The following is a 27124-nucleotide window of genomic DNA, read 5'->3' as shown; positions in this document are numbered from 1 at the left end:
ACACGTTAAGATTGTATTGACGCGCGCGTGCAGCGTCTCTGGCCCTCCACAGACACACACCGAGCGAACTACTCTTTACAAAAAAAAAAAAAAACTTCGAGACTACTAACTTACGCATTGCGCAAAACGTGCTATAAACGCATTATCCACAACACAGCTGTAGAAAATCAAAAAAGCTGCAAGATAAAAACAGTTTAGCGCGTTAAACTGGATTCAGGCGCGTCTCCTCATTAGCATTAGCCTGCTAACTCACGCGCTCACAACATTTCATTCAGTGTGCAGCCACACGCTGTCATTACTAACAAAACACAAAGATGTACGTTTGTGTGCGTTTACACGGTTCTGAAGGGCTGTTCTCGCACAGCGAGCGTGTTTAACGTGTCCGGTAACCCCCTCCCCCCGCGGGATCCGCACATTGTTTCCAAACACCGGTCAAATAAAGGCCTCCGCGGCACGAAACGCCACGGAATCGGGTCCGGAGCGGCGGCACGCTTACCTGGCGCTGTTCCGCGGGTCTGTTGGGGTCTGTCGGTGTGAGTATGTGTTCTGGGGCGGTAAATGACTCCCCGGCGGAGCTCCGCTTGATTCCCGATAATGTAAAATGGCGGGCGGCGCGGCTCACGCGCGGTGCTCTCTATCAGCTGCCTCCGCCGCGACGGGGTTTCTGACGCAGCCGAGCAGGGGCAGGGAGCGCGAGCGGGAGCATGGACAAGGGTTGCCAAGTGTGCGCGCTCCCGCGGATCTGGGCTACTGTCACTGGTGCCTCGGGTTGTTGTTTCATGTCCGTGGAGTGAAGCGAAAACAGCGACTTGATATTTAGCCCCTAAAATGAGATTTTTACCAGCAAACCCTCCTAAAAAATCGCGTGTTTTACCCCCGGAATAGGCTAGTTTGGAGCTAATTTTGAGTATCAGTTGGGCTGGTTTTATTGTGTAAACCTGGCAACCCTGGAACTTCATTAAAGGTGGGGTGTGGATTTTTTCAAAAGCGCTTCAGAAAACTGGGTCTGTTCTTTGTACCTCGCTGAAAACATCTGAGATGATCTGAAAGATCTTCTAAACCTGATGAATGATCTCTGGCTAATCCCAGCAAACACAGAATGTTCCCCTAACGTTAGTATTTGATTCCCGTTTGGTTATTTTTTTGGGAACCAATAACGTTAGGGAAACATTATTTTTAGGTTAATTTTGTAATCATAAAATAACGTTCCCAGAACGTTGCATGGTGGCTATTTTTAAAATAACCTAAAAATAACTTCTACAGAACGTTCCCTATTGGTTATTCTCAGGCTATTTTTATAATCCTATAAAACTATCTTGCCAATGTAAACGTCGCAGATGTATACAGAGCCCTGGAATTCGTTTAATACAGCATTTATTAAAATACAGAAATTAGATCAATCAAAACGCGATTTAAATTATAATATTGAGCCAGGGTTAAGCGTAGAGTGATAACAAAAATAATCATAAATCCGTGGGTTTGTTTAATCTTCATTTACTGCGCGCCTCTGATCTGCACGCGCTTCTCCAGCACGCGCTTTCACCTGTCTTCCATAGAGAGTCGCGCGCTCGCAGAATTCAAACATTAACGGTCATTTTTCGTTTTACTGGCTGACTGACTCGCGCGTTTATCGATCTCTTTACTGAATGACTACTTACAATTAATATATTAATGAGAGTAAATATGATTTCGGAGGGATTTAAAATGCCTAACTGAAGAGAACATGATGTTAAGCGAGAGGTTTTGTTTAAGGTCCCGCTGCACAAACTGTACACCTGATTCAGCTCTTCAGTGAAGACTCGGACCTCAGGTGTGTGTCAGGTAAGAGAGAGCGTGCAGTGTTGGGGCTTCTCCAGTATGGAGGCCCGAGAGTGCCACTTAAAAATAAAAGGAAGAATCAATTTATTGATTTAATAATTCAAACATAAAAATGTAAATAAACCACTTTTTTTAATATAGCAAGATTAATCTTTAATGAGCCGAAAAGAATACATGTCACACCTGTGTTTATCAATTTGCACTGGCTACCAATAGCTGCTCGCATTAAATTCAAGGCATTGATGTTTGCATACAAAACCACCACTGGCTCTGCACCCCTTTACCTAAATTCATTACTTCAGAATTATGTGCCTCTAGAAGCTTGCGTTTTGCAAGTGAACGTCGCTTGATTGTTCATCCCAAAGAAGCACAAAGTCACTTTTACGGACTTTTAAATTAAATGTTCCCTCCTGGTGGAATGACCTGCCCAACTCAATCCGAGCAGCTGAGTCCTTAGCCATCTTCAAGAATCGGCTTAAAACACATATCTTACATCTTTATTTGACATTCTAACTCTAGCACTCTCTATTCTAATTCTATTCTTTATAAAAAAAAATTAAAAAAAAAACTTGCCCCTTTTAGACTTGCACTCTATTTATTTACTAACTGCTTGTTTTCTTAAAAAAAAAAACACACTTGCTTTAATATTTTTGTATTCTATCTGTTTTATTTTTATTTATTATACAATTAACAAAAGCTACAAAGGCCTCTAACACTAGCTTGCTCTATTCTTTTTCTATTCTGTTTTCTTTTATTATATAATAATAAAAAAAACCTTGCTACGTGTACTGTGTTAGGCTAACTGAGACTTGTTATAGCACTTGTGTATCATTGCTCTTCTGTTGATTTTGATTGCTTCCATTGTCCTCATTTGTAAGTTGCTTTGGATAAAAGTAAATGTAAATAATTAATTTGCCTCAAAGGTATTCATTTTTGCACAATTTAAAAAATATATATTTTAAAGAACATCTGGAATTTTTTTTTTTCTTTTTTTTTTTCATTTTTACTTATAGAGATAATTCATGGAAATTTGGCCATGCTAAGTGGAAGACCTCTTACAAGATGTCACCTGGTAGAAAACAAATACTATTAAAATGAGGGTCATGATTCCCACTATGACCACTAGATGGCAGCAGAAGATCATTTATTGTCTCATTTACCATTTCCACTCTGTAAGATAGTTATTTTCAAGTTTTGCTAATGGATTTATATTTACACATTATAAAATCACTATTATAGCATTTATAAATCTGTTTTTTTTTTTTGTCAAAGTTCAGCATTGTTTTGTATTGAAGTATGAAGTAGCAAGAGTGTTCAACTCATTGGATCTACTGGAATCACACAGATGGCCTTTGAATTCAGAATGGCAATTTTCAGTGAAAGGTGGCCAGTTTGTATCCTTGTTTACAATCTTCTCAGTTTCTCTCAAATGTAAATTAAATTCCCATTGACAAACATGTGTTTCTTTCCCCCAAGCAATAGAGATACTCAGAAATGAACTGATAATAATCACTTTGCCCTCTTAGGCAGTGGCAGTGCCAGGATGTTTTCATAGGGGGGGCCAGGAAGGGGCTAGTCTTGCGTAGCCAGAGCTTCAGACTGACGGCAGAAGGTCTGCAATTCATGACAGGTTTCATTGGCCAAGGCCCGTCCATGAAGCCGTTTGACCGACATAGCTGCGTTTCCACCGCTGGAACTTTACTCAGGAACTAGGGACTTTGGGCTGGTACTCGGTGTGTTTCCACCACAGGAACCAGGATCTAAATAAAGTTCCGGGTAAAAAAAATGCCCCTCAGAAAGACCCTGCTGGCGAGGTAGTACTTTTTCAAAGGTCCGGAACTTTCGGGGGCGGGACTTGGGCGCTGAGCATGCTGATTGGTTGAGCATTGTGATTTCAACCACTATTTATTCGGATCATTTTCAAAATATAACTGTTATTGTGTCATGTAGTTTTAAAAGTATTTCAGACGAGAATGTAGTTGTTTAAAACTCAGATCTGCGGTTTATTTATAAAGACAGTGCCTGTTTAAAAATGTGTTTCGCAGATTTCGGAGACGGTCAGCTCCACGTGATCAGCGGGAGCTCAGTGATCGTGTATCCGCCGAGAGCAGTCTCACCTCGTCTACTCCTTCTGACATTTGCCGCTGGCTCTGATGTCTCTTTAGTGGTTAAACAAAATAGAATTCATTTTGAGTAAATCTAACAGGAATTCTTTGGTCTTTATACAATTTATCTATATGTTCAAATTAACGTAAAAAGAGGCAATTCATATATTTCGTTTCATTGTAATGTAGGCTGTATATACACACATTTCCCTGAACTAAGTAAATTTCTGTGGCTATTATTATGTTTAAATGAAAACGAAAGGAGGCAGTGGTATAATTAAAAACATGAATTAAATAAACATCTTTAAATATTTCTATTAATTTGTCCATTTAAAAAGTGGTTTATTTATATACATTTTTTATGTTTGAATTACTAAATCGATAAATTGATTCTTCATTTTATTTAAGTGTTAATACTGATTAGGCGTCCATACAGATCATTTCCATGGCGCTTATACTATACTGGGTCACGAGTGTGCTGGATGAATACTGACATGCAGCAGGGTGATCATATCAGAGTAAAGAGGTTAGGGGAACGTTAGATTAACATTAGATTAATGTTCTGGGAACCAAAAACTAACATTAGGGGAATGTTATAATAACGTTATGGGAATGTTAGATTAATGTTAAAATAACGTTCTGGGAACCAAAAAAACTAACGTTCTGGGAATGTTAGAATAACGTTTTGAGAACCAAAAACTAATGTTCTGGGAACGTTAAGAAACCTTCCCTGGCTAACCAAAAACAAACCATAAAAATTAACATCCTGGGAATCAAAAACTAACGTTCTGGGAACCAAAAATTGTTAACTGGGATTTGGTTCTTCAAACGAATTTGTGGATTTTATTAAAATATCTGCTAAGATGACTGCGTGTTCTCGTTTTCCCTGAAAAGGGCAGATGTATCGATACTCAAAACTACGATCAGCAATGCAGCGATTGGCTGGTGGCAAGACAGCAGCGTGTGTATATGACATATAATTAAAGGGGTCATATGATGCTGCTAAAAATAATATTATTTGGTGTATTTGGTGTAATGCAGTGTGTTTATGCAGTTTAAGGTTCAAAAAACATTATTTTCCACATACTGTACATTATTGTTGCTCCTCTATGTCCCGCTTTCTGAAACGCATCGTTTTTACAAAGCTCATCGTTCTGAAAAGCGAGGTGTGCTCTGATTGGTCAGCTATCTAGTGCGTTGTGATTGGCTGAATACCTCAAGCGTGTGAAGGAAATGTTACGCCCCTTAACATACTGTGTTGACGTGTGTCCCGGCACAACGAGACAAAACCAATAAAACCCATTACAAACGAGGCATTTGTTGCATCCAGTGGGGACATAATTACTGATTATAATGACTTATACTGTGTTTTTACATGTTGCGTATCATGCTGCGTAAACATAAAACCATGTCTGCATTTATGATCTGAAAAACAACAAGCGCTACTCTACACTGCTCAAAACTCACGTTTGAATAATCAGTGGCAAATTCTTTAAATATGTAAACGTACTTACAGGCTGTGAGTCAGAAGCCCCAGACTGTCCTTGTAAAGTTGTTATTGCCCCACTTTATAAAAACAGACACCGGCATTGTAGGCTACTCTCTCAGGAAACAGTCCTCGTCCTCCATAAAATGTGCAGCACACATCTGAATATTTGGGTTGAACTGTTCCAGAACAGTGTTGAAAAACAACTTAACCACTGATTAGTAGTTGTATTCTCGTTTGAAAGCCAAACAAAGTAGTTTCACTTTTACAACGAAACACACAGCATCTCCACAACATGGCGCCGATGGCAAATATCGCAACTCTTTGTTCATTTTTGAGCAAGATGCTAACGGTCTAATCAGATTCAATGAACTATGCTAAAAAAAAGGGCTACCACCAGACCTGGAGATCGGCTGAATGGATTCGAAAACGGTAAAACTCAACTGTTTAACTAGGGGAGTTGGAAAATGAGCCAATTTTCAAAAATAGTGGAGTGTTCCTTTAAAGGGGTCACATGATGTAATTTCAATTTTTCCTTTCTCTTTGGAGTGTTACAAGCTCTTGGTGCATAAAGAAGATCTGTAAAGTTGCAAAGACTAAAGTCTCAAATCCAAAGAGATATTCTTTATCAAATTTAAGACTTGTCCACGCCCTCCTAAAACACCTCATTTAAACACGCCCCCACGTCTACGTAACTGTTTGGGAAGATTTGCATAACACCACCCAAATGTTCACGCAAAGAAAGAAGGTGTACCTTTTATTCTCTCTGTTGCTGCCGCAGCCGCCATGTTGTAGAGACGCTGTGTGTTTCCTTGTGAAAGCGAAACGACTTTGTTCGGTCTTCCAAAAGAGGACACAACTAGAATTCAGTACTTAAGTTTTATTTCAAAACTGTCCCAGAACAGTTCATCCCAAATATTCAGATGTGTGCAGCACATTTTATGGAGGACTATTTCTTGATCCTGGCCTACAATGCCATCTACACACAAAGGCTGTTTCTATAAAGTGAGGCAGTTCCAACTTTGCAAGGACAGTCTGGTGCTTCTGACTCACAGCCTGTAAGTACGTTTTCACATTTAAAGAATGTGCCACTGATGATTCAAATGTGAGTTTTGAGCAGTGTAGAGTAGTGCTTGTTGTTTGATCACAAATGCAGACATGGTTTTGAATGTAGATATGTTTAGGCGGCGCGATACGCAATGCAACGCGTAAAAGACAGTATAAGTCATTATAATCAGTAATTATGTCCCCACTGGATGCAACAAATGCCTCGTTTGTAATGGGTTTTATTGTTTTTGTCTCGTCACACTGGGACACACGGCGTCAGAGTATGTTAAGGGGCGTAACATTTCCATCACACGCTTGAGGTATTCGGCCAATCACAATGCACTGGATAGCTGGCCAATCAGAGCCCACTTCACTTTTGGGACCTATGAGCTTTGTAAAAAATGGGTTTCTTTCAGAAGGCGGGGCATAGAGGAGCAACAATAATGAACATTATGTGGAAAATAATGTGTTTTTTGTATCTTAAACCGCATAAAACCATTGCATTACACCAAATACACAACATAATGTTCTTTTTAGCAACGTCATATGACCCCTTTAAAAAGATGCAATCTAATCCTGTTTACATTAAATAAGCTCCAGAGCAGGTTTAGGCTAACAGACCTGTTGCTATGACAGCAACTCCAGGATGAGCTTTGAAGAACCAACCAATCCAAGAGCATGCCAACAATTGTAGTCCCCATGAAATCAAAATTTAAGTTTTTTAGCTTTTAGTATTAATATGTTAGCCTTAAGGTTATGAATAAGCTGGTGTGTTCCAAAACAATGACAAAATTCGCATTTAGGAGATATAAACATTCAAAACTTACTCTCACTTCCGCTAAAATGAATCACGGATTTTCATCACATCACATCGCACTTCATCTTCTCATCAAATCTTCTGTCCAATCTCTAGAATCCAGAGCGCCTGCCCCCTACACTATAATTAGACGCCGAAGCCGCAGCTGTAATCGGTCACTTGTTTACAGAATTAGTATTTTCTGTACGGTGAATGGCATGTAGTGCACTACTGTATATAGGGGACAGGGAATGATTCAGACAGTGTAAATATGCTTTCCATTGAGGAAAAAGAAGTCTGGTCACGCTAACCACCGCACCGCACACACTCTGTTCCGGTCCAGAGGCACCATAGCATGGAGCGGATCACATGTGCGAGTCGGCACAGACCACAAAACGTATCGGACCTATTTGAATTCTACACAGAATGATTTATATTTTATATCAATATGGATGTGATTGTGGCTGTCATACCCTGTCAAATGCGGCTTTACGGAGCTCAATGGCTCTGAATGGTTGGGCCAAGCTGTGGTATAAACGAACGCTATTGGCTATTTTAAAAAGGGGCGGGGATGCTTAATGTCCCGCCCTGTTATCCTGTTTCAGTTAAAAAAATGTCAACATAGAATAATGCTGCGTGTTTCAAAGCATTTCAGGGGACCTTTAAATCCAGCTAACTGAGTTAGCAGCATACGAAGAATGGACCCTGTTGGCTAACCCACTGCCAATAAACATTACAAGGAGAAGAAGAAGAACGAACCCCTGAGTCTGGCTGAGTCTGGCCGTCGCTAGTGGGTTAAAAGCTGGTGATGATTATAGGGGCCCACGGCTGAGGGGGAGCCCAACCGACTGGCTGAGGCCAGACTAAATACTACCAGTCTAAATGTTAATCCAATAATCAGAAAGAAAAGAAAACACTTCTCTTGATTTAATTACTTTGTAGTTTTAACAAGAATGAATCCACAGTCAAACCAAAAATTATTCAGACACCATATATATCATTTAAGTAAGTGAGGATAGCAAAATAAAGTAAACTGTGACATATTATACCCAAAAATTCTAAATACAGTGGACTACCAGTAAAACTGATTAAAAAAATTTGGGACAAAAAATTATTCAGACATTTACATTTAAGTAAGGTGACATAAAGCCAAGTATGGTGACCCATACTCAGAATTGGTGCTCTGCATTTAACCCATCCAAAGTGCACCCACACAGCAGTGAACACACACACACACACACACACACACACACACACACACACACACACACACACACCAGTGGGCAGCCATTTATGCTGCAGCGCCCAGGAAGCAGTTGGGGGTTTAGTGCCTTGCTCAAGGGCACCTCAGTTGTGGTATTGCCGACACGAGACTCGAACCCACAACCTTAGGGTAAGGAATCAAACTCTCTAACCATTAGGCCCCGGTTATCCAAAGCAACTTACAAATGAGAACAATAGAGGCAAAGACCAGCGAGAGAACAACAACAGTATACAAGTGCAATGACAAGTCTCAGTTAGTCTAAAACAGAACAAGCAGCTATGTTTTTTTTATATATATATATTTTATAATAGTAGAAGAGAAGAGAAGGTGTGGGGTATTGTTTTTTTTTGTAGTGTTGTGGAGAAAGATGTGTGTTTTTATGTTTTTTTTGGATGTGTGTAGAGTCAGCTGTTTGAATTGAGATCGGGAGGTCATTCCACCAGCTGGGAGCTGTTCGGGTTGAGTGGGTGAGAGTGATTTTGAACCTCTTTGGGATGGCACCACAAGGCGTCGTTCACTTGCAGAACGCAAACTTCTGGAGGGTGCATAAGTTTGAACTAGTGAGTTTAGGTATGTTGGCGCCATGCCAGTGGTCGTCTTGTAGGCAAGCATCAGTACCTTGAATTTGATGCGAGCGGCTACTGGTAGCCAGTGTAACCTGATGAAGAGAGGAGTGACGTGAGCTTTTTTGGCCCGCCAAAGCCCGCCAAGAGAGCATTACAATAGTCCAGTCTGGAGAGAACAAGAGCTTGGACAAGAACTTGGGTGGCTTGCTCTGACAGGAAGGGTTTAATCTTCCTAATGTTGTATAAGGCAAATCTGCCGAACCGGGTCGTTGTAGCAATATGGTCTGTGAAGCTTAACTGATGGAGTCAGTTCAGCACACAGATCCAGCAAAGACACTTTGACCTGACCATGTTTTGCTTAAGTGTTTTTTCTTTAATTGCTAATGTGAACTTTTTACACCACAGACTGAACAAAATTAAGCATTGCCAGGTAATTGGTCAACAAAGTATTGATAGTTGTGTAAATATTGTCATACTAACAGTTGTCTGAATTTCTGGTTGATTGTAATCCATTACCTTTCTATCAAAGTTGTCTGACATTATCAAGCTGAATTTGTTCTGACACAGTTTAACTTTAGTTCTTGTCATATTTTATTACCATTTTCTAAACTATAACAAATAAACTGTGATAATGTAAGAAATGTTGAAGGTGTCTGAATAAATTTGGTTTTGACTGTATATTGAATTTTTACAGTGAAGACTATGCAGTGCTATTTTACATTTGATTATTTGGTTTCTGTACCTGGACACCTACAAACTTGAAAAAACATTGTGTAAAAGGCACAAATAAATAAATAGAACAAATATACAAATTGAAGGGGTCATATGATGCGATTTCAAGTTTCCCTTTCTCTTTGGAGTGTTACAAGCTCTTGGTGAATAAAGAAGATGTGTAAAGTTGCAAAGTCTAAAGTCTCAAATCCAAAGAGATATTCTTTATAAAAGTTAAGACTCGTCCACGCCCTCCTAAAACGGCTCGTTCTAACACGCCCCCACATATCTACGTCACTGTGTGGAAATATTTGCGTAATGCCGCCCAAATGTTCACTCAAAGAAAGAAGGTGTGGTTTCAGTAACACAGTTAGTGTTGAAGCAGTCATGTCAGGGAGATGCTGTGTGTTTCTAGACGAAAGCAAAAGTACTTTATTTGGTCTTCCGAAAGTAGATGCATTTAGGAATCTTTAAGATTACTTACAACAGAACAGCAATGCACCGTGGACGACTGTTTCGTGAACCGAGGGGAGGAGGTCATTCTGATTTTACTACGGCACTGGCACTTCTGAATCAGCTACTGTAAGTATGTTTTGTTATTAGTTTAAGTATTTGCTTTTGACTGTTCAAATACGGAGTTTTGCGTGTCGTCTGTGTGTGTGTGTGTGTGTGTGTGTGTGAGAGAGAGAGAGACAGGGTCACAGAGTGGAGTCAGCTGTCTTCACCGTCCGTGGCTTGTGTTCTGCAAACACATACGAGCTTCATCACTGTGTCTGTCACACGACTCTGTTCCCCTTTCGGGCTTGAACTGATGGTAAAACTAAGGACATTATTAACTGTCTTTACATTTATTTTATCGATTATGGAAAGGGGCGTTACTTTCCAATGAGTGCTTGCGGTGTTCGGCCAATCACAATGCACTGGGTCATTTGGCCAATCAGAGCAGACTGCGCTTGTCAGAAGGCGGGGCTTTGTAGAAAACAACGTGTTTGAGAGAGGCGGGGCATAGAGGACCCACAATTATGTACAGTATTTGAAAAATAATGTGTTTTTTGAACATTAAAGCATGTCAGCATATTCTGTTACACCAAATAATGATCTTTAAAAAAGCATCATATGACCCCTTTAAACAATTTCATGACGTGCACACAGTTGGCATGTGCTTTCTGCAGGTGAATTTCTTGAATTTTTATGGTGCTGGCTGTGGTGTCATTTTGGTAGGGCACACCTCACATCTTTTCTCACATTTTTTTTTTTTCCACTCACATCTTTTCACCTGAATTCATTATTCGCTCACAGGGGAGTGGGAAACAGACACAACAAAACATACATCAAAAGAAATTAATTTTGTGTCTGTGCATCTGCTTTTGAACAAATGCAGGTGTTCCATTCTAACCTATTTAAAAAAATTTGTTTTGGTTGCAAGGCAACTGTACAGACCCCAAATCAATATATTCCTTGGGTATATGTGGTTATGTTGGTTTTTTTTACCACCCTGAGAAGATGAAAATGGAGCTGTTCCTCACTATTTTCAGTACTGAAAGAAAGAACAAGACAAAAAACTTTGTCTAACACAAACTGTAAAATAAGGTCCCATTTCTACTTTCTCTAAAGTTATATGAAATACTATTTAACCTAGCTTTATAATCAAATGTGGGTCAAACTGACCCGCGAACATCAAAATTGTAATAAAATTATGTGTGTACATTTCAAAACACATCAGTGTATCCTCACTTTACATGCATGTTCATGGCCCTAAATTAAAAAAAGTCACAAAATTTCTTGAAGAAAAAGATATGATAGGTAGTATTTTTTAATATGCATTGCAAATAGAAATGATAGCTCACTTTTACCATCTGTGTCTGAGAAAGTCTCAGTACTGAAAATAGCAAGGAAAAGCAATTTTTTTTTCTTTCAAGGATAGTAAAACACCAACATAACAATTTATATTCAGTATTTCTCAGAGGGTGGGCTTCAAGTATAACTCGTTTGAAGCAATGGTGCTTCATATAACATTATCCAGAGAAAAACATGTTAATGATAAATCCCCTGTTTGCACAAGACTAAATAATGATCTGAGATATCATCACTTGGCTGCATAATTTCAACACATCAATATTTCCATGTGACAGTATTACATCTAGAGTATGATTTCGACAATGAGTAGGTCCTGAGACGTGTATTCTAACCCCAATAGAGTTCAGAATGTCTATAAATGCTGATCCCAATGCATCTTTTTCATTATCAACATGGATATTAAAATCACCAACAATTAAAACTTTATCTGCAGCCAGCACTAACTCGGATGTAAAATCAGCAAACTCTTTAATAAAGTCTGTATGGTGCCCTGGTGGTCTGTATACAGTAGCCAGCACAAACATCACAGGGGATTTATCATTAACATTTGTTTCTCTGGATAATGTTATATGTTTGTACTGGCTACTGTGTACAGGCCAGCAGGGCACCATACAGACTTTAATAAAGAATGTGCTAAAGATAAAGTCTTAATTGTTGGTGATTTTAATATCCATGTTGATAATGAAAAAGATGCATTGGGATCAGCATTTATAGACATTCTAAACTCTATTGGGGTTAGACAACACGTCTCAAGACCTACTCATTGTCAAAATCATACTCTAGATTTAATACTGTCACATGGAATTGATGTTGATGGTGTTGAAATTATGCAGCCAAGCGATGATATCTCAGATCATTATTTAGTCTTGTGTAAACTTCATATAGCTAAAATGTCTCCTGTTACTATCGTAACCTCGGTTCCCTGAGAGACAGGAATGAGACATGGTGTTAACGTCTTGGGGACTCCCTTCCTTCCTAACCTACCTGAAATCTTATTGCACAATGTCAGTGAAGTTGCAACTCTCACTGGCCAATACCAGCCAAGAAGGTGAATAGGGGCGGGGCCCCAACCACTATATAATGGGCCGTATTGGTGGCATAATCTCAGAATCTTCCAACTGAACCAACAGCACAGCAGACCTGAAGAGTGAACACGGTGGCCTACGCCATGTCTCGTTCCCGTCTCTCAGAGAACCGAGGTTACGACAGTAGCCAGAGACGTTCCCTCTCGAGAATGGTCTCTCGACATGACATTTACGCCTTGGGGACTGTATAAAACAACGCAGTGGAAGCAGCGAAGTCAAAAGGCTCAGCCTCGGCGGAAATAACATGAACAGTTTTTTCAAGACACTAAAAATAATCCCCTACCTATCAAATACGACCCTGCTACATGCCTCGGGGGGATTGGACGTAGAGTCCTGCTTAGGGATCCATGTCCGATGGCAGGTCTCTTATTGAGAGAGAGATGCTGCGCCGTCGCTGTACAAGGTTAAGACATATGGTCATGTCAAATGTACAAGTATGTAATATAGCAGTGTAACGAAGCATGTGGGAAGCGAGAGCTCCCTCAATCCAACAGTTCGAAGGGCGGGAGGGCTAGTGCCCCCAGCAACAGAGCCAGATCCCAGGATGGCACTGTAGGAGGGGGAGAGGGTCTTAGTCTTCTTGCACCTCTCAAAAATCTGATCACTAGATCATGTTTTCCCACTGAGCACCCGTCGATAGCAGCGTGAAAGGGTGAGATAGCTGCAACATAAACCTTAAGAGTGGAGGGCATACTGCCACCGTCCATTCGTTATTGCAAAAATTTAAGAATGTCAGACACGGGGCAGTTTTCTGGGTCCCGACCATTTGATTCACACCATCTCTCGAACACTGCACATTCACAAGCGTACAGGCGTCTCGTAGAAGGGGCTCTGTAATCGTGTCCATCACGTAGCGAGACAACAAGCCCGTGTTTACCAGTTCCCACACACCATCCACACCTGCAGTTTCCACCATTCTGGGTTGGGGTGCCATACCGAGCCATCCACCTGAGACAGCAGATCCCGTCTCAGTGGGATCAGCCACAGTGGAGCCATTAGTATTTCCAGCAGATCGGGAAACCAAGGCCTGTTCGGCCAGTACGGAGTGACTAATAACACTGACGCCTTCTCCTCTCTGATTTTGTGTAGCACTTGTGACAAAATCTTCAGCGGGGGGAACACAAACAGACGAGCATTTCGACCACGGCATCGTGAGTGCGTCCCCACCTAGGGGAGAGCGTGACAGAGAGAAGAACAGAGGGCAATGCGTGTTTTCCTCTGTCGCGAACAAGTCTACCGCGCTTTCCCGAACTGTTCCTAGATCAGCGTCACTGTCCCAGGGTTCAGTGTCTATTCTCTGTGAGAAATCCCGTCCCTTGATATCATATCCGTACCTCTGTTCAGGCAGCCTGGAATATGCGCTGCTTGAATGGAGAGCAGATGGTGATGGGCCCACAGCAAAAGGCATGCTGCCTGTCTGTAAAGGGCTCTCAAGTGTACTTCGTCCTGGCGGTCCATATACGATACCACCGACATGTTGTCCGTGCGAATCAACACGTGATGTCCCCGGACTTGCGTGAGGAATCTCTGAAGAGTCAAAAAGACCGCTCTCAGCTCGAGGCGATTTATGTGCCACATTCTCTCAGACTCTGTCCAGTAGCCCGAGGCCGGTACGTCATCGCAGTGAGCTCCCCAGCCCGTTGTTGATGCGTCAGTCATGACCACTTTCCGCCGCGTGACCAGACCCATCTGGGTGCCGCGTTGGTACAAGTTGGGGTTCAGCCATGGTTTCAGCGGGTACGGCCCGTTTTCCACACCCTTCTCGGTGCTTGTGTTTTCAGCCATATCTGGATATAGAGCAGACCGAGGTGACACACCATTGCTGCTGCCGCCATCCGTCCCAAGAGCCTCTGATATTCCTTCAGTGCTACGGGACGGCCCAGCCTGAATGCATTCAGAGTGGACATTAAATCTAGTATGTGCTCCCGGCTCAAACGTGCTCTCATCGATATCGAGTCCAACTGCACCCCCAGATACATGATTGACTATTGCAGTCCCACACTGAGCTGTCAGTCGCTAGTAAACACACTAGAAGTGCATGTATTGGACTGATATCACAGAGGAGTAGAGACCCAGCAGATGTGTGTACTTCTCTACTTCTGCTCACATATAGCGGACCCTATACAATCCCATGAGGCCACAGGAGAGCAGTCAGCTGAGGACACAGCAGCAGTCCAGATTTCATTCACACTGTATTTATGAACAGTCATGTAAGTTCTTCATCAAAATATCTGGTATGTTTCACAGAAGAAAGACATTCATACAGGTTTGTGTTGATATGAGGGCGAGTAAATGATGACCAGTTGATATTTTTTTTGTGTGATGAAAGAAAACTAATGATCATACTTAAAAACTGTGGTGATTGGTATGATTGGAACATGAAAACATGGCAATATTACATTCACATTTAGTCATTAGCAGACACTTTTATCCAAAGAAACTTACAAATGAGGAGAATAGAAGCAGTCAAAACCAACAGAAGAGCAATGATACACAAGTGCTATAACAAGGGCTTTTTTTTTTAAAAATGACATAATAAATAAAAAACTAAACAGATAGAATAATAAAAAAGAATAGAGCAAGCTATTGTTAGAGGTCTTTTTTGTTCATTGTATAATAAAAAAATATATATATAGATTTATATAGAATAGAATTAAAAAAGAATAGGGAAGCTAACGTTTGTTTTTTTAAGAAAACAAGCAGTAGCTAAATGAACAGAGTGCAAGTCTATATCGTTATCTATATATATATATATATATACACACACACACACATATATATATTTAAGAAAATATGTTGTTTATACGTTTAAAATATTTATATATCAATTTTATGAATATAAATGGAAATATTTTCAAAATATATACTGAGTGTGTGTATTTATATATATATATATATATATATATATATATATATACATACACATAATTTATTATGTAAACAAAAACTTTTATTTTGGATACGATTAATCGTTTGACAGCACTAATATATATATATATATATATATATATATTATATATATATATATATATATATATATATATATATATATATGTGTGTGTGTGTGTGTGTGTGTTAGGAACGGGCCTTTAGTGAGAGGAAAGCTGTACATGACCGTGGTGTTTTGAAATGTATTTTAATGAAAAGAAGATCAGTGTGTGCATCAGTTCTTTCAGGTTTTATGAATGCTTGAATTCTTCACTCAGTTCTATATCAGTTTAGCTTGAGCTCTTTCGAGTTGATGGGAGGAGATATTTTGGGGCTTTTTTCAAATCCACAAACAATCCAAATCAACCAATGAGCGCCTTCCTTCGGGAGACCTTCGAGCGGGGGTTTGTGGTTGTTGTAGTTGTCCCATGCGGTCTAGACAGGAATCGCGTGCGAGGAAGAATCTCGCTAAAACTACAAAGACCGGCTGCGGCTGAAAGCCTCCGCGCATGCGCAGAGCAGCGGCTTCGTCAAATGTTTTGTTTCCACGCCATATTTGTTAGCCGGCTAGCGCTCACTGAAGAGGCTCCTGACGAGGTCTCGGCTCAATCCGACATCATCGGCGCGTTCCCGAGGATCATCGACTCCACAGCTGCGTCTCTCGCCGCGTATACGCGTTCACACGTGCTTAGCCGGGGTTTTGGCCGCGAGCGCAGCGCAGAATTTAAATAAAAACGAAGCGATCGAGTCGCGTTCCCTTGAGATCAGCGCAGGAGCGTCACTAGCAGGGGTCTGTCGCTGCTCCTTTCATCAAACACAAGCTTCAGCATCATGGCCTGCGGAGCCACTCTGAAAAGGACTCTGGACTTCGATCCTCTGATGAACCCGGCGTCTCCGAAGAGAAGGAGGTGCGCGCCCCTGACTCCGTCCAGCTCCAGCGCCTCCCCGCAGAAATACCTGCATGAGCCCTCGCCCTTCGGCAGAGTGACCTCAGCCCTCACCACAGGTGTGTGTGTGTGTGTGTGTGTGTGTGTCCAGCTCATAATAATCTACCAAAAACTCACGACACACACACTCTGAGCGCAGCAGCTGAACACTCGACTGTAGAGAGTAACCTCTGTGTGTGTGTGAGATCTGTCTCTCTCTGTCTGTGTCAGTATGTGATCTGTCTCTCTGTGTGTGTGTGTGTGTGTGTGTGTATGAGTCTCTCTCACACTCTCGTGCACCGATCACACACTCAGGTTATTATCAGGCTGTGGTGAACTGGGGATGCTGCTAAATGCTAGCTCGCTGTGATCTTCACAGACAGGCGGAAATGTAATAATCACTAGGCTGAGGCTCTCGTTATTCGGCACGATTATCGACAGAACGCCTGTGAAGTAAGATTGGACTGTTATTACACGGTTATCGTCGGTGTGGAAGCGTTATTGTTTGTGAACAGCGCGAGAGCCCCGAGGACGGCTTCCGGAAGTAAAAGCACCGTCGGGTTTCTCCGCGAGGAAGCTGATGTTTAGAGATTAGTTATAATCCTTGTAGTACAGATGTGTTCTGAGCTGCGAGGACGGTGATCGATGGCGCTTGGTTTTTGTGAAGCCTTCAACCCTTTATGATTTCAGCTTGTTTACTTTTAATAACCGTGTTTAATAGGTGAAAACTAACTACATTACCCATGATCCTGTAAGGATTCTCCAATCACAGAGATGCCTGTACTCGAGCAAACCACGCCCAAAGAACCGCCAAGCCCCGCCCACCCCCGTGACGACGCACTGCGAGTGATGTGACGTGAGCAGATCACGTGACCGGTGGGGTGGAGGTCCAGGACTTCAGTGCAGTAGAAGTACACGAGCTCAAGCGTTTTATACTGTTTTTCTTCTGATAGATAGACAGACATGACCCTGCCTCGGTTTTGACGTCACTGCTCGTACAGCAGGAGGAACAATATAAACATAAAAGTGCTCTTTTATTATTAAACTGTGGTTTATTGTATGCAAACATGTAAATTAACATCCTAATTTTAAAATGACTTTTTGTTGAAATTTATTTATTTACACAGTAGCGGTCATAACTTGTTTCATAACAGATTTATTTAAATGTACATTAAATAGAAATATCACTAATCGGAGTAGATAATCTAATATTTGTTGAAATGCTCTTCACTCAGTTTCTCTAGTGAACTAATGAGATGTGGACACTGACCACTCGCCTGATGTGAATGAAATGCTACTGATATTGTGTTTATAAGCTGTTTTATTGACATCTTTCTGCGGTCGAGACTCTGAGCGATTACTCGAGGCTTGAGATGTTCATTCATGCAGGGCTCCAGACACTTGGCTGTAAATGTTGTCGTATGTCTTGCACACGTCCAGTCTGTTTTTCTCCGTTAGGACCTTGCAGTTATATAAGAGGTGTTGAATTTTATCTTTAGCTTCTTGCATTTTTTCTTATCAAGCAGACAACAGGATAAGTAGAAGTAGGTAGGTAGCTTTATTATCATTCAACTGTTCATGTGGGATGCACATATGAACGAGATCTCTATTCAGCCAAGGCGATATATCGCATGTGATTGTCATGTGCATCTCGTCAGTAAAGCCGGTTCCCTGATTAGCGCTAAATCACCATCACCTACCGATAAATACACACATACAGAATTACAGTATTTCAGTATTCACGCAGACACAATCTGCTCTGTCTTAAGTGGACGCTTAGGGAACTGTTGGGGGGAACATCTGATGTGTGACATTATATTAGATCCATGCATTACAGTATAGGACGTCTGTAACATTATCATAATGTTAATCTAACAATAAAAGAGAAGAGGGAATCACTCGCTGCACTTCAACTGCTTTTGTAGAATTAATCATCTATTTGTAATGAACACTGAAGTTATTTTTACATTTGATTGTTTTTCATACATGAATGCTTTAGTTTAGATATAAAATGATAACGGTAATGCATTATTTGTTTCTTTCTAGGCTATTTGTTCTGTTTTTTTGTTTGTTTGTTTTTGCATCTGTTCTAATTTATAATAGCAAAGATAAAATAAATAAATAGCTGTATTGTGATTATTAACATACCTGAGAGTTCAGCTTCACTGGAGACATGCTTAAAACTCGTGATTTCAAACTATGCTGTGCTTTATGCATTTGCCCAGTGTCATGTTCATGTCATTTCCACTGTGTGCTGTGTGTAAAATCAGTGTCACCTTTATCTGAAACCCTGCTTTCCAAGAAACGATACGGGTCGACCCCTAACCAGGTGTAAGCAGGGCCCTATTCCTGGTGATACCATTAAATGGTACTTTCAGAATCTGAAAGAGGAATGGGTTTATTCTGATTAATTACTATCACTGTTCTGATTAGTGTCAGTCATACCAGGTCACTGAGTCACTGTAGAAGTTCTGGCCTGTTTATTGAAGGTCTGTTGCTAATGTGTTCCTTCTGTCTTCCAGAGCAAATCCTGAGCAACATCAAGCAGGAGTACAAGCGCATGCAGAAGAGGAGACACCTGGAGAGCAGCTTCCAGCAGACCGAGTCCTGCTGCCCCCTGGAGCCTCAGGCCCACGCCTGCATCAGCGGCACAGCCACGCTGCCAGGTACAGCACACACCCCGCGCTGCTCCCGCTCAACACTGATGTTCCTGTGAAGTGCTCGGTCCTTGATGTCCTGTCCTGGTTTGATCCCAACTCTTTCCAGCCCACCACAGTTTCATAATAAACCACAAATTATATTTAGACTTCTCATTATAACATAAAAGGTATTTAACGGTGTGTTTTGCACCATTGCTTTGACAAAGTATCTGAAACCGAAAGCTAGGGGTGTGCGATATTGACACAAAATAATATCTCAATATTTTCTGGGATTTTATCCATAACTAGATTATATTTTGCTGAGTGTGTTGTGCTGGTATCAAACTGACTCCTACAGTTTTTGATATCCTTCATATTCTGTGTAGTGGTCAGATCACAGCAGTGATAGAAATCAATCTGTTACAGTAAGTTTAAATTGATTTTTACATTTCATGGGCATTTTTACCTTTATAAAACAATTTTTTTTTTTCTAAAAGTGTGCTTCATCTCTTGAGTCTTATTCTTACACTTAATCAGTCAAATAGTTTAATAATAAGACATTTGGGCTGTTACCAAACAAATGATATCAGTATCAACAAAATCCATCTCTTCAACGCAGAGGAAACAGAAGCTGCATCTGAAGAGGCGTTTAGATTTAGGCCTGTTCACACACTATTTAATTCAGATCAGAGGAACATGAACGCATTTAACCTGCAGTTACTAATGCATAAATAATATTTTGTTATTTTAGTTATTTTAAATTGGATACTTTTATTTATGATTTTTAAAATTATTGAAAAGATGATTTGATTGTTTAATTGTGGAATAAAATATGTGGCAGCAAGTCACTGTTAATTTTGAATGGTTTTAATGGTTTTTGCAAAATACTTGAATAATGTCAAATCACACTTCGTTAAAACAACAATTAGCCTATGATATTATCGCAGATGATAATATAGCGCACATCCCTACCAAAAGCACAATATGACTTTTGATCCTTCATCAAGCGAAGCACACACTTTGACACGATCAGGTTGTGATCCGGTGTTTTCCGCGCCTCGGAACGGCTCCGTTCACACTGAATGAAGTGAACTCTTTTATTGCATGTGCTGTGACATCAATGTGCTTTTTCACATTTGCATAATTTCCAACATTTCAGTGAGCAGATAATTACAGCATTGCACTAAATTTGTAATGAGACGCGTTTGTAACCTGTTTTCACTGAAGGGGGAGATTTCCGTCAAAATCAAAGCTCAAGGGTTTGTCTCATGCAAGTGTAGAAATCAGGATAAGTATTGTAATTTCCCTGCTGTAGTGTAAAGCAAAAATAACATACTTATGAAATATTCATTTTCATTTGTTGCAATGTAATTGTTTTACAATATGGCTATTACTGTCATAGGAATAATAATAATAAATCATATAAAATAATTAATGATGTTGCAGTCTAGTGGTTTGGCTTCCTAAAAGACTAAGACACTGCATCACAGCTAAACAGAGGGTTAAAAAGGTAAAAGTTAAGGCACTGTTCAGTCAATTCCCTGATCTTTTTCTTTGTTCAGTTTGCACACTGAACATTAGAAGTAAGAGCTCTCAAAGTGCATAGGGGACATATGATGCGATTTCAAGTTTTCCTATTTCTTCGGAGTGTTACGAGCTGTTTGTGATTTAGGGCTGTGCAATTAATTGCGTTCAGTTGTCATGTGCATCTGGTCAGTAAAGCCAGTTCTGTGATTAGTAGTAAATCACCATCATCTGCTTTCAGATGGAGCGGCTTTCACTACACAGAGCTGTAGTTCACTGATGAGCTAGGCGATATTGTGTTTGAAATCGAATGCGATTCATCTGCGATTATGAGGGCGATTTTGCCTAATTGTCAGTGAAATACGGCTCTGTGTGGTGAAAGCCGCTCAGTCTGAAAGCAGATGATGGTGATTTACTACTAATCACAGAACTGGCTTTACTGACCAGATGCACATGACAGTCGAATGCGATTAATTGAACAGCCCTCTTGTGAATAGATAAGATCCCTAAAGTTGCAAAGACTAAAGTCTCAAACACAAAGAGATATTCTTTATAGAAGTTAAGACTCGTGCACGTCCTCCTAAAACACCTCGTTTAAACACACCCCCACGTCTACGTCACTGTGTGGGAAAATTTGCATAACACCGCCCAGATGTTCACGCAAAGAAGGGGTAACTCTGATTCTTGCTGTATTATTGCCATGGAGACGTTAAGAGGTGTTACATTTCCGTCACAAGCTTAAGGTATTCGGCCAATCACAATGCACTGGATAGCTGGCCAATCAGAGCACACCTCGCTTTTCAGAACGATGAGCTTTGTAAAAATCAATGTGTTTCAGAAGGCGGGGCATAGAGGAGAAACAATAATGAACATTATGTGGAAAATAATAATGTGTTTTTTGAATCTTAAACCTCATAAACACATTGCATTACACCAAATACACAAAATAATGTTCTTTTTAGCAGCATCATATGACCCCTTTAAAGCGCAAAATAAACATGAATGAACATCAGAACGCGTTTTATTCCAGCCACGGAAAGAGCACGGTCAATACACACCATTTTTCAAGTTTAAGTCCACCGAAGTTCATCTGCTCTTGTGTCTGATTGGTCAGACGGCTCTTAGTGAGCGGTCAGGAGAGCTGTGGTGATCAGTGTGCTGTCCATGTGTTCCAGGCGCGTCCTCTGGCTCCGCGTCCCCCTCCAGACGGGAGCAGCCGCTCTTCACGCTGAAGCAGGTGGGCATGATCTGTGAGCGTCTGCTGAAGGAGCGCGAGGAGAAGGTGCGCGAGGAGTACGACGAGATCCTCACCACCAAACTCGCAGGTATCTGTCCCCAGCACCACATGTGCTGTCCTGTGGAGGCCTGTCTTTGTCTGACGCAGTCCCTTTCTTGCCTTCGCAGAACAGTACGATGCTTTCGTGAAGTTCACCCACGACCAGCTGATGAGGCGCTTCGGGGAGCAGCCGGCCAGCTGTACGTATGCGCTCGTCTCGTGTGTGTCCAGCATCTGCACACAGATGACATATCTGTTCTTCCTATCCGCTTAAGACTGACGTCACATGTCCAAACACTGTATCAGATACCACCAGAAACAACAAAAGCTGCTAATATACACTCACAAAGGGATATAATACTAACAAAAAAATTATAATCCTAACCTTTAACTCCTTACTGAAATCACAGACAGCCAGACAATGAAAATATAAATAAATCTAAAAATGATTTGTGTTTGGGACGCTGTGAGCATGGAGACTGCAGTGTGCACCGTAAGTTTGAAAACGTTTAGCTTAAATGATTAATATGAATAAACAGTGCTCATAAACGGCTGCTGAGGGAGTACTCTCAAGTGTGTTTTGGCAGTTTTTCACCATTGCATAAATTAAATCGCCAAAATGGGCTTCTTATTATTATTTTGTCTTGCTTTTCAAAGAAACAAAAACAGTTAGAAAACAACAATTTAATTTTTTTTTTTTTACATTCTAGCAGACATTATACCTACGAAGCATAATTTAACTTAGTTAATAAGTTAGTTAAAAAAAAAAAAAAAAAACGATAAAAAAAAAAAAAAAAAAAAAGTTTGGCCATTTTTGAGACCCCCTTCTTGAATGCCGCTTGTGATTGGCTAAAGACAAAAAAGACTGGAGTAATGATGCTGGAATTCAGCTTTGATCACAGCAATCAGTTACAGTTTAACAGACAATCACATACAAAACACTAATAACATTTTACAATATTACTGTTTTTATTTTTACTGCACAAATAAATGCAGCAGAAGAGAATTAGAAAATAACCCAGATCCCAGTTTGAGCACTGTGTGTGAATGCTATAATAAATGAATTAGTTACTGTAATTATTGTAATACTTCACAGAAAACTGTAAAATTGCACTTCTTTTTGTGGACGACAGCAGATTTCTGAATGATTCTCGTTAAGGATGTGAGAGATGTTTGTGTGACCGAGCAGCTGACCTGTAACGGTTTCAGCACAGATTGTTGTTTCACACATGTTTGCTGCGCACCTCTTACTCTGCGCTGGTTACCAGAAATATCATTACAGTGTCGGTACAATTCATTCTGTGTTTTTGCTTCATTTGGCCAAACACTGAAAGAGCTTCTTCTGTTTTCCTGTTATTTTGGGGCAAGTAATGGGGTGCATCTCCAGTGTTCGTCTCATGACTGCTGTTGTTCTGCAGATGTGTCCTGAGCGGTGTCCGGTGCTCTCGTGGATCTCTCAGGATAGGTCCAGCAGTGCCAATCGATCGCATCTTTCCCCGCTGGGCACGGAGTTTGTGTCAGGCTTCTGTCTCTCTCTGCAGCGGCTCAGTGCTTCCTGCCCTCCTCACCTGCAACTAGTACTCCAATCAGTGGCTCTCGTGTCTCTTACTGAACCCTGGATATTTATTAGGCTTTGACGATGCCTTTTATACTGTCACCTGTCATTACATCCTCGTTTTTATGTTTGATTTCTGTAAAATGCCTTTTCTTCACTGCAGATGATGTGGATTGTGTGATAAATGTGAGGGAGACTGCTGTTCATAGCTTCGTGTAAATACATCCTGGCTTTCATCTGGAGTTTTCATGTACAAATCAGATACAGCGTTTATTTTGATTGGAGTCTGTTTTCATGCTTTGTATTTATTTTTATTTGTTTTGCCCCTTTCCTCTGCATTATGGTTTTACTGCTCCTGTAGTTTAAATGACTTCTGTTGGGAAACTATACAAATAAACTGTTTACATAACTGCTGTTCTTTCTTGAGCTGTTCAGTGCACTTTAGATGGGATGGTTACGAGATTGAGCCTGGGTTAACCACTCAAACCATATCAGACTGAAGAATGAACTGAAGCTCTCGACAGACTCTAGAGAGAGTCCAGTATTAAGAGCTCCAACCCTTCTTTAGAGTCCAAATGAACCGAGCAAGACGTGTTTGCTTCGACTTCTACCTGCACTCAAAGCCTTTAGTTACAATAGTGTCTCCGTCCACACGGGAGCCAGTCGATTTTAGTGTGTTGATGATAATACTTTTATCATTTATATACAATTAATATACAAAGTATGTTTTGTATCCAAGATGGTAATATATTAGAATACAACTAAAATGTAAAACGTACATTAAATATTTCATAAATATGAAAATAATATAACACATACAGACAAAATATTCAAACAAACACCTGACACCTTGTAAAGCCAAAAGCTGCGTTTGTGTAAGAAACCAATCCATCAAGATGTTTTTAACTGAAAAACAAGTCAATAATAACACTTCCTCCAGTGAAAGAGTGCATCTGCTGTTGTCTCTCACATCAAAATCCAGACACATATTTGTTTAGAGCTGTTTAATCACTGCTTGATCTGTGCAGATTTCTCTCCTGATTCACACCAGAACACTTTTTCACTGGAGGAAGTGTTATGGATTATCTGAGTTAAAACCGTCTTGATGATGGATGTGTTTCAGCTTTTGTCTTCTCCAGATGTTTTGTTCCACTTCTCAAGATGCAGTGATGTATTTTTTGCTATTGTAAAATGCCCCATTTAGACTTTATTAATCATTATAACAGAGGATTTGTAGATCTTAATGTAAAAATGCTGTCCTCATCAACTTATAATTTTATATACAATTTTCATAATAAAATTCTATGATTCTACAATATAAATGTTTAGTTTAAGAAGGGAAAAGGATAGCAGACACAGTGAGATCAGATAGTCCTAATCTCTGAATCGCTCACAAAGATCAGCAAAAATAAAAATGATACAGACATATCCCTGTCACAGGTGTTTGGAGGAGCCTGGTGACTTTTTCACTTTTATTTTGATCGAAAACATGGAACAAAAGGTCATCATGGGCATTACAAAGTTTCCGTACAGTATTGCACTTCTCCTCAGTGGTATGTGTACACAATCCATTTATACCAAAACTTAATACATTTTTCCAAGTGAAGTCTATATGGGAATTGTTAGCCCCTGAGGTTCCCCACAGCCTCCAGCAAAGGCTCATGGTCTTGAGTTTGTTGTGTTTGCTGGAGTAGAGCACTGGGTCAAAAGTGTACAAGCCTCGTTCAGCACATCTCTACCTGTGCTACCAATGACTGCTTTTGTGCTCAGGGTCACATATATTTCAAGAGGTATTCCACAAAAGAAGATCTTAAAAACTCTTAAATCAGAGCAGGAAGTCTTAAAATCATAAAGTTATGACACTGAATTATGCATGTTTTGCAAAAAATAAATAAATCTTAAAAGGGCCCTTTTTGTAAAATGAATTAAAAAGTTATGGAGATTAGTTGTATTTTCAAACCCTGAGGTGTTGCTAATACGGCTCTTTTCCTGCTCTTTAGACATTTACATGTAGAAAACATTGATATTTTGTGCTCCTGCTCCATTTAGTTTATTCCTTGCTTTTTCTTTACTAGGCTATATAAGTCTTGTAGTGTGAATGTGATAGCATTCAAAGCCCGGAGCCAGGTCTGTGTGTGTGTGTGTGTGTGTGTGTGTGTGTGTGTGTGTGTGTGTGTGTGTGTGTGTGTGTGTGTGTGTGTGTGTGTGTGTGTGTGTGTGTGTGTGTGTGTGTGTGTGTGTGTGTGTGTGTGTGTCGAGTCAGAGCAGAGCAGGGAGACTTCACTCAAGCGTGTTCACAGCTCACCGTTACAGATGTGACTCTTGTAGCTACATCTGTTTTGAAGAGCTGATCAAGTGTTCTGGTATTCACAAAACATCTTCAGGCTAAAAGTAGCTCACAACTCGCCGGTTTAGGAGAAAAACTTAAAAATAATGGGCGTCGGTCCTAAATTTAGGACTCAAAGTGTATTTCTCAAAGTGTTTTAGTGCTAAAACTAGCTCCTACATCTGTGAAAGGTTAGGAGCAGTGAAGAGGAGCCACAAACTTTCCTAAAATAGCTGTCTAGTAATCTGTCTCTGAACGTAAATATTTTAGAAGCATTCGACGATAATGAGCTTTTATAAAGATATCACCTTTGGTTTTGGAGGTTATCCCAACTCCAGATTCTGCTTTGATTATATCCTTGTTTTCATTAACCAGCTGAGCAAGAAGTAACAGCTGTGCTTGAGTCCAGTAATTAAACCAAACAAAAACAATGTTGTTTATGAGGAGGCTGTTTATTTGCATATCCACTAATTGTTCACAAGAAGCACACATTTAAGAGGCTGACATTAGCCTGCATTTTTTTTTAAACATGTTTTTGAATATGGCAACATAATATTGTACTCTACAATATTTCTATGAATAAATCTCTGACAGAGACTATCAGCCAATCACTGTGTGCATAGTTAATAAGCTCGATGACATCATCCATAGCATCGAGTTCAGCCCTGCCTCTTTGAGATGAAGACTTCTCTCTGTTCCTTAGCTAAAAGCTTGTACTGCTGTTTAGGAGAACTGTTAGTGGTGAGAGGAAATGTTCTGTGAATACGGGCCTGATGTAGATGACTGTGGATGTGTGTTTCTCAGCTCCAGATGTAGTGGAGGAGCTCATTGCTGACCTTTAATGTTAGCATGAAATAAAAATTTTATAGTCTAAATATTAGGGATGTAACAATCAATCGCAAGCCGATTGAAAATCGATTCAAATATGTGACGATTCAAATCGGTTGAGATGCAAAACAATCGTGATTCATTTAGGGGCAGGAGTTTATATGAATGCATGTCTGAGAAGAACTTACTGTCTTTAGAAAAGTTTAGATGGTATTTTTCTTTTCATCTAGCCTCTGTATAATGCATATTAAAGTTCATAAGTGCAGCTGCTTTGTTTACAGCGGTAACCAAGGAAACGCTTTAAGCTCCACCTGCTGGCAGAGAGTGAATCTGCGTCTCGTTCAGCTCGTCTGCTGTTTCTGTTTCATGCAGATGTTTTTATGTATA

At 40.3% G+C, this 27124-nt stretch overlaps 1 protein-coding gene across 1 annotated transcript; it reads left to right on the top strand.

Annotated features, from left to right (window-relative positions):
- The first annotated feature begins 16192 nt into the window (after positions 1-16192).
- Positions 16193-23992, top strand: LOC109091796 (akirin-2-like). The gene is made up of 5 exons (XM_042746723.1): positions 16193-16669; positions 19112-19255; positions 21928-22077; positions 22157-22228; positions 23447-23992. The coding sequence occupies exons 1-5, from the start codon at positions 16495-16497 to the stop codon at positions 23455-23457; spliced, it is 552 nt and encodes a 183-aa protein (XP_042602657.1). The 5' UTR covers positions 16193-16494; the 3' UTR covers positions 23458-23992.
- Positions 23993-27124: the final 3132 nt, after the last annotated feature.

This window comes from Cyprinus carpio, chromosome B20 (genome assembly GCF_018340385.1).
Source record: "Cyprinus carpio isolate SPL01 chromosome B20, ASM1834038v1, whole genome shotgun sequence".
Taxonomy (NCBI): domain Eukaryota; kingdom Metazoa; phylum Chordata; class Actinopteri; order Cypriniformes; family Cyprinidae; genus Cyprinus; species Cyprinus carpio.
The sequence above is the reverse complement of the archived record's forward strand: the minus strand, read 5'-3'. Positions and strand labels throughout refer to the sequence as shown.

Bases quoted from the DNA above. Each gene is read 5' to 3' on its own strand.
- LOC109091796 (XM_042746723.1), top strand. From the start codon at position 16,495: ATGGCCTGCGGAGCCACTCTGAAAAGGACTCTGGACTTCGATCCTCTG. The intron at 16,670-19,111 runs GTGTGTGTGTGT...TCTGTCTTCCAG, and splicing joins GACCTCAGCCCTCACCACAG to AGCAAATCCTGAGCAACATC. The intron at 19,256-21,927 runs GTACAGCACACA...CATGTGTTCCAG, and splicing joins CGGCACAGCCACGCTGCCAG to GCGCGTCCTCTGGCTCCGCG.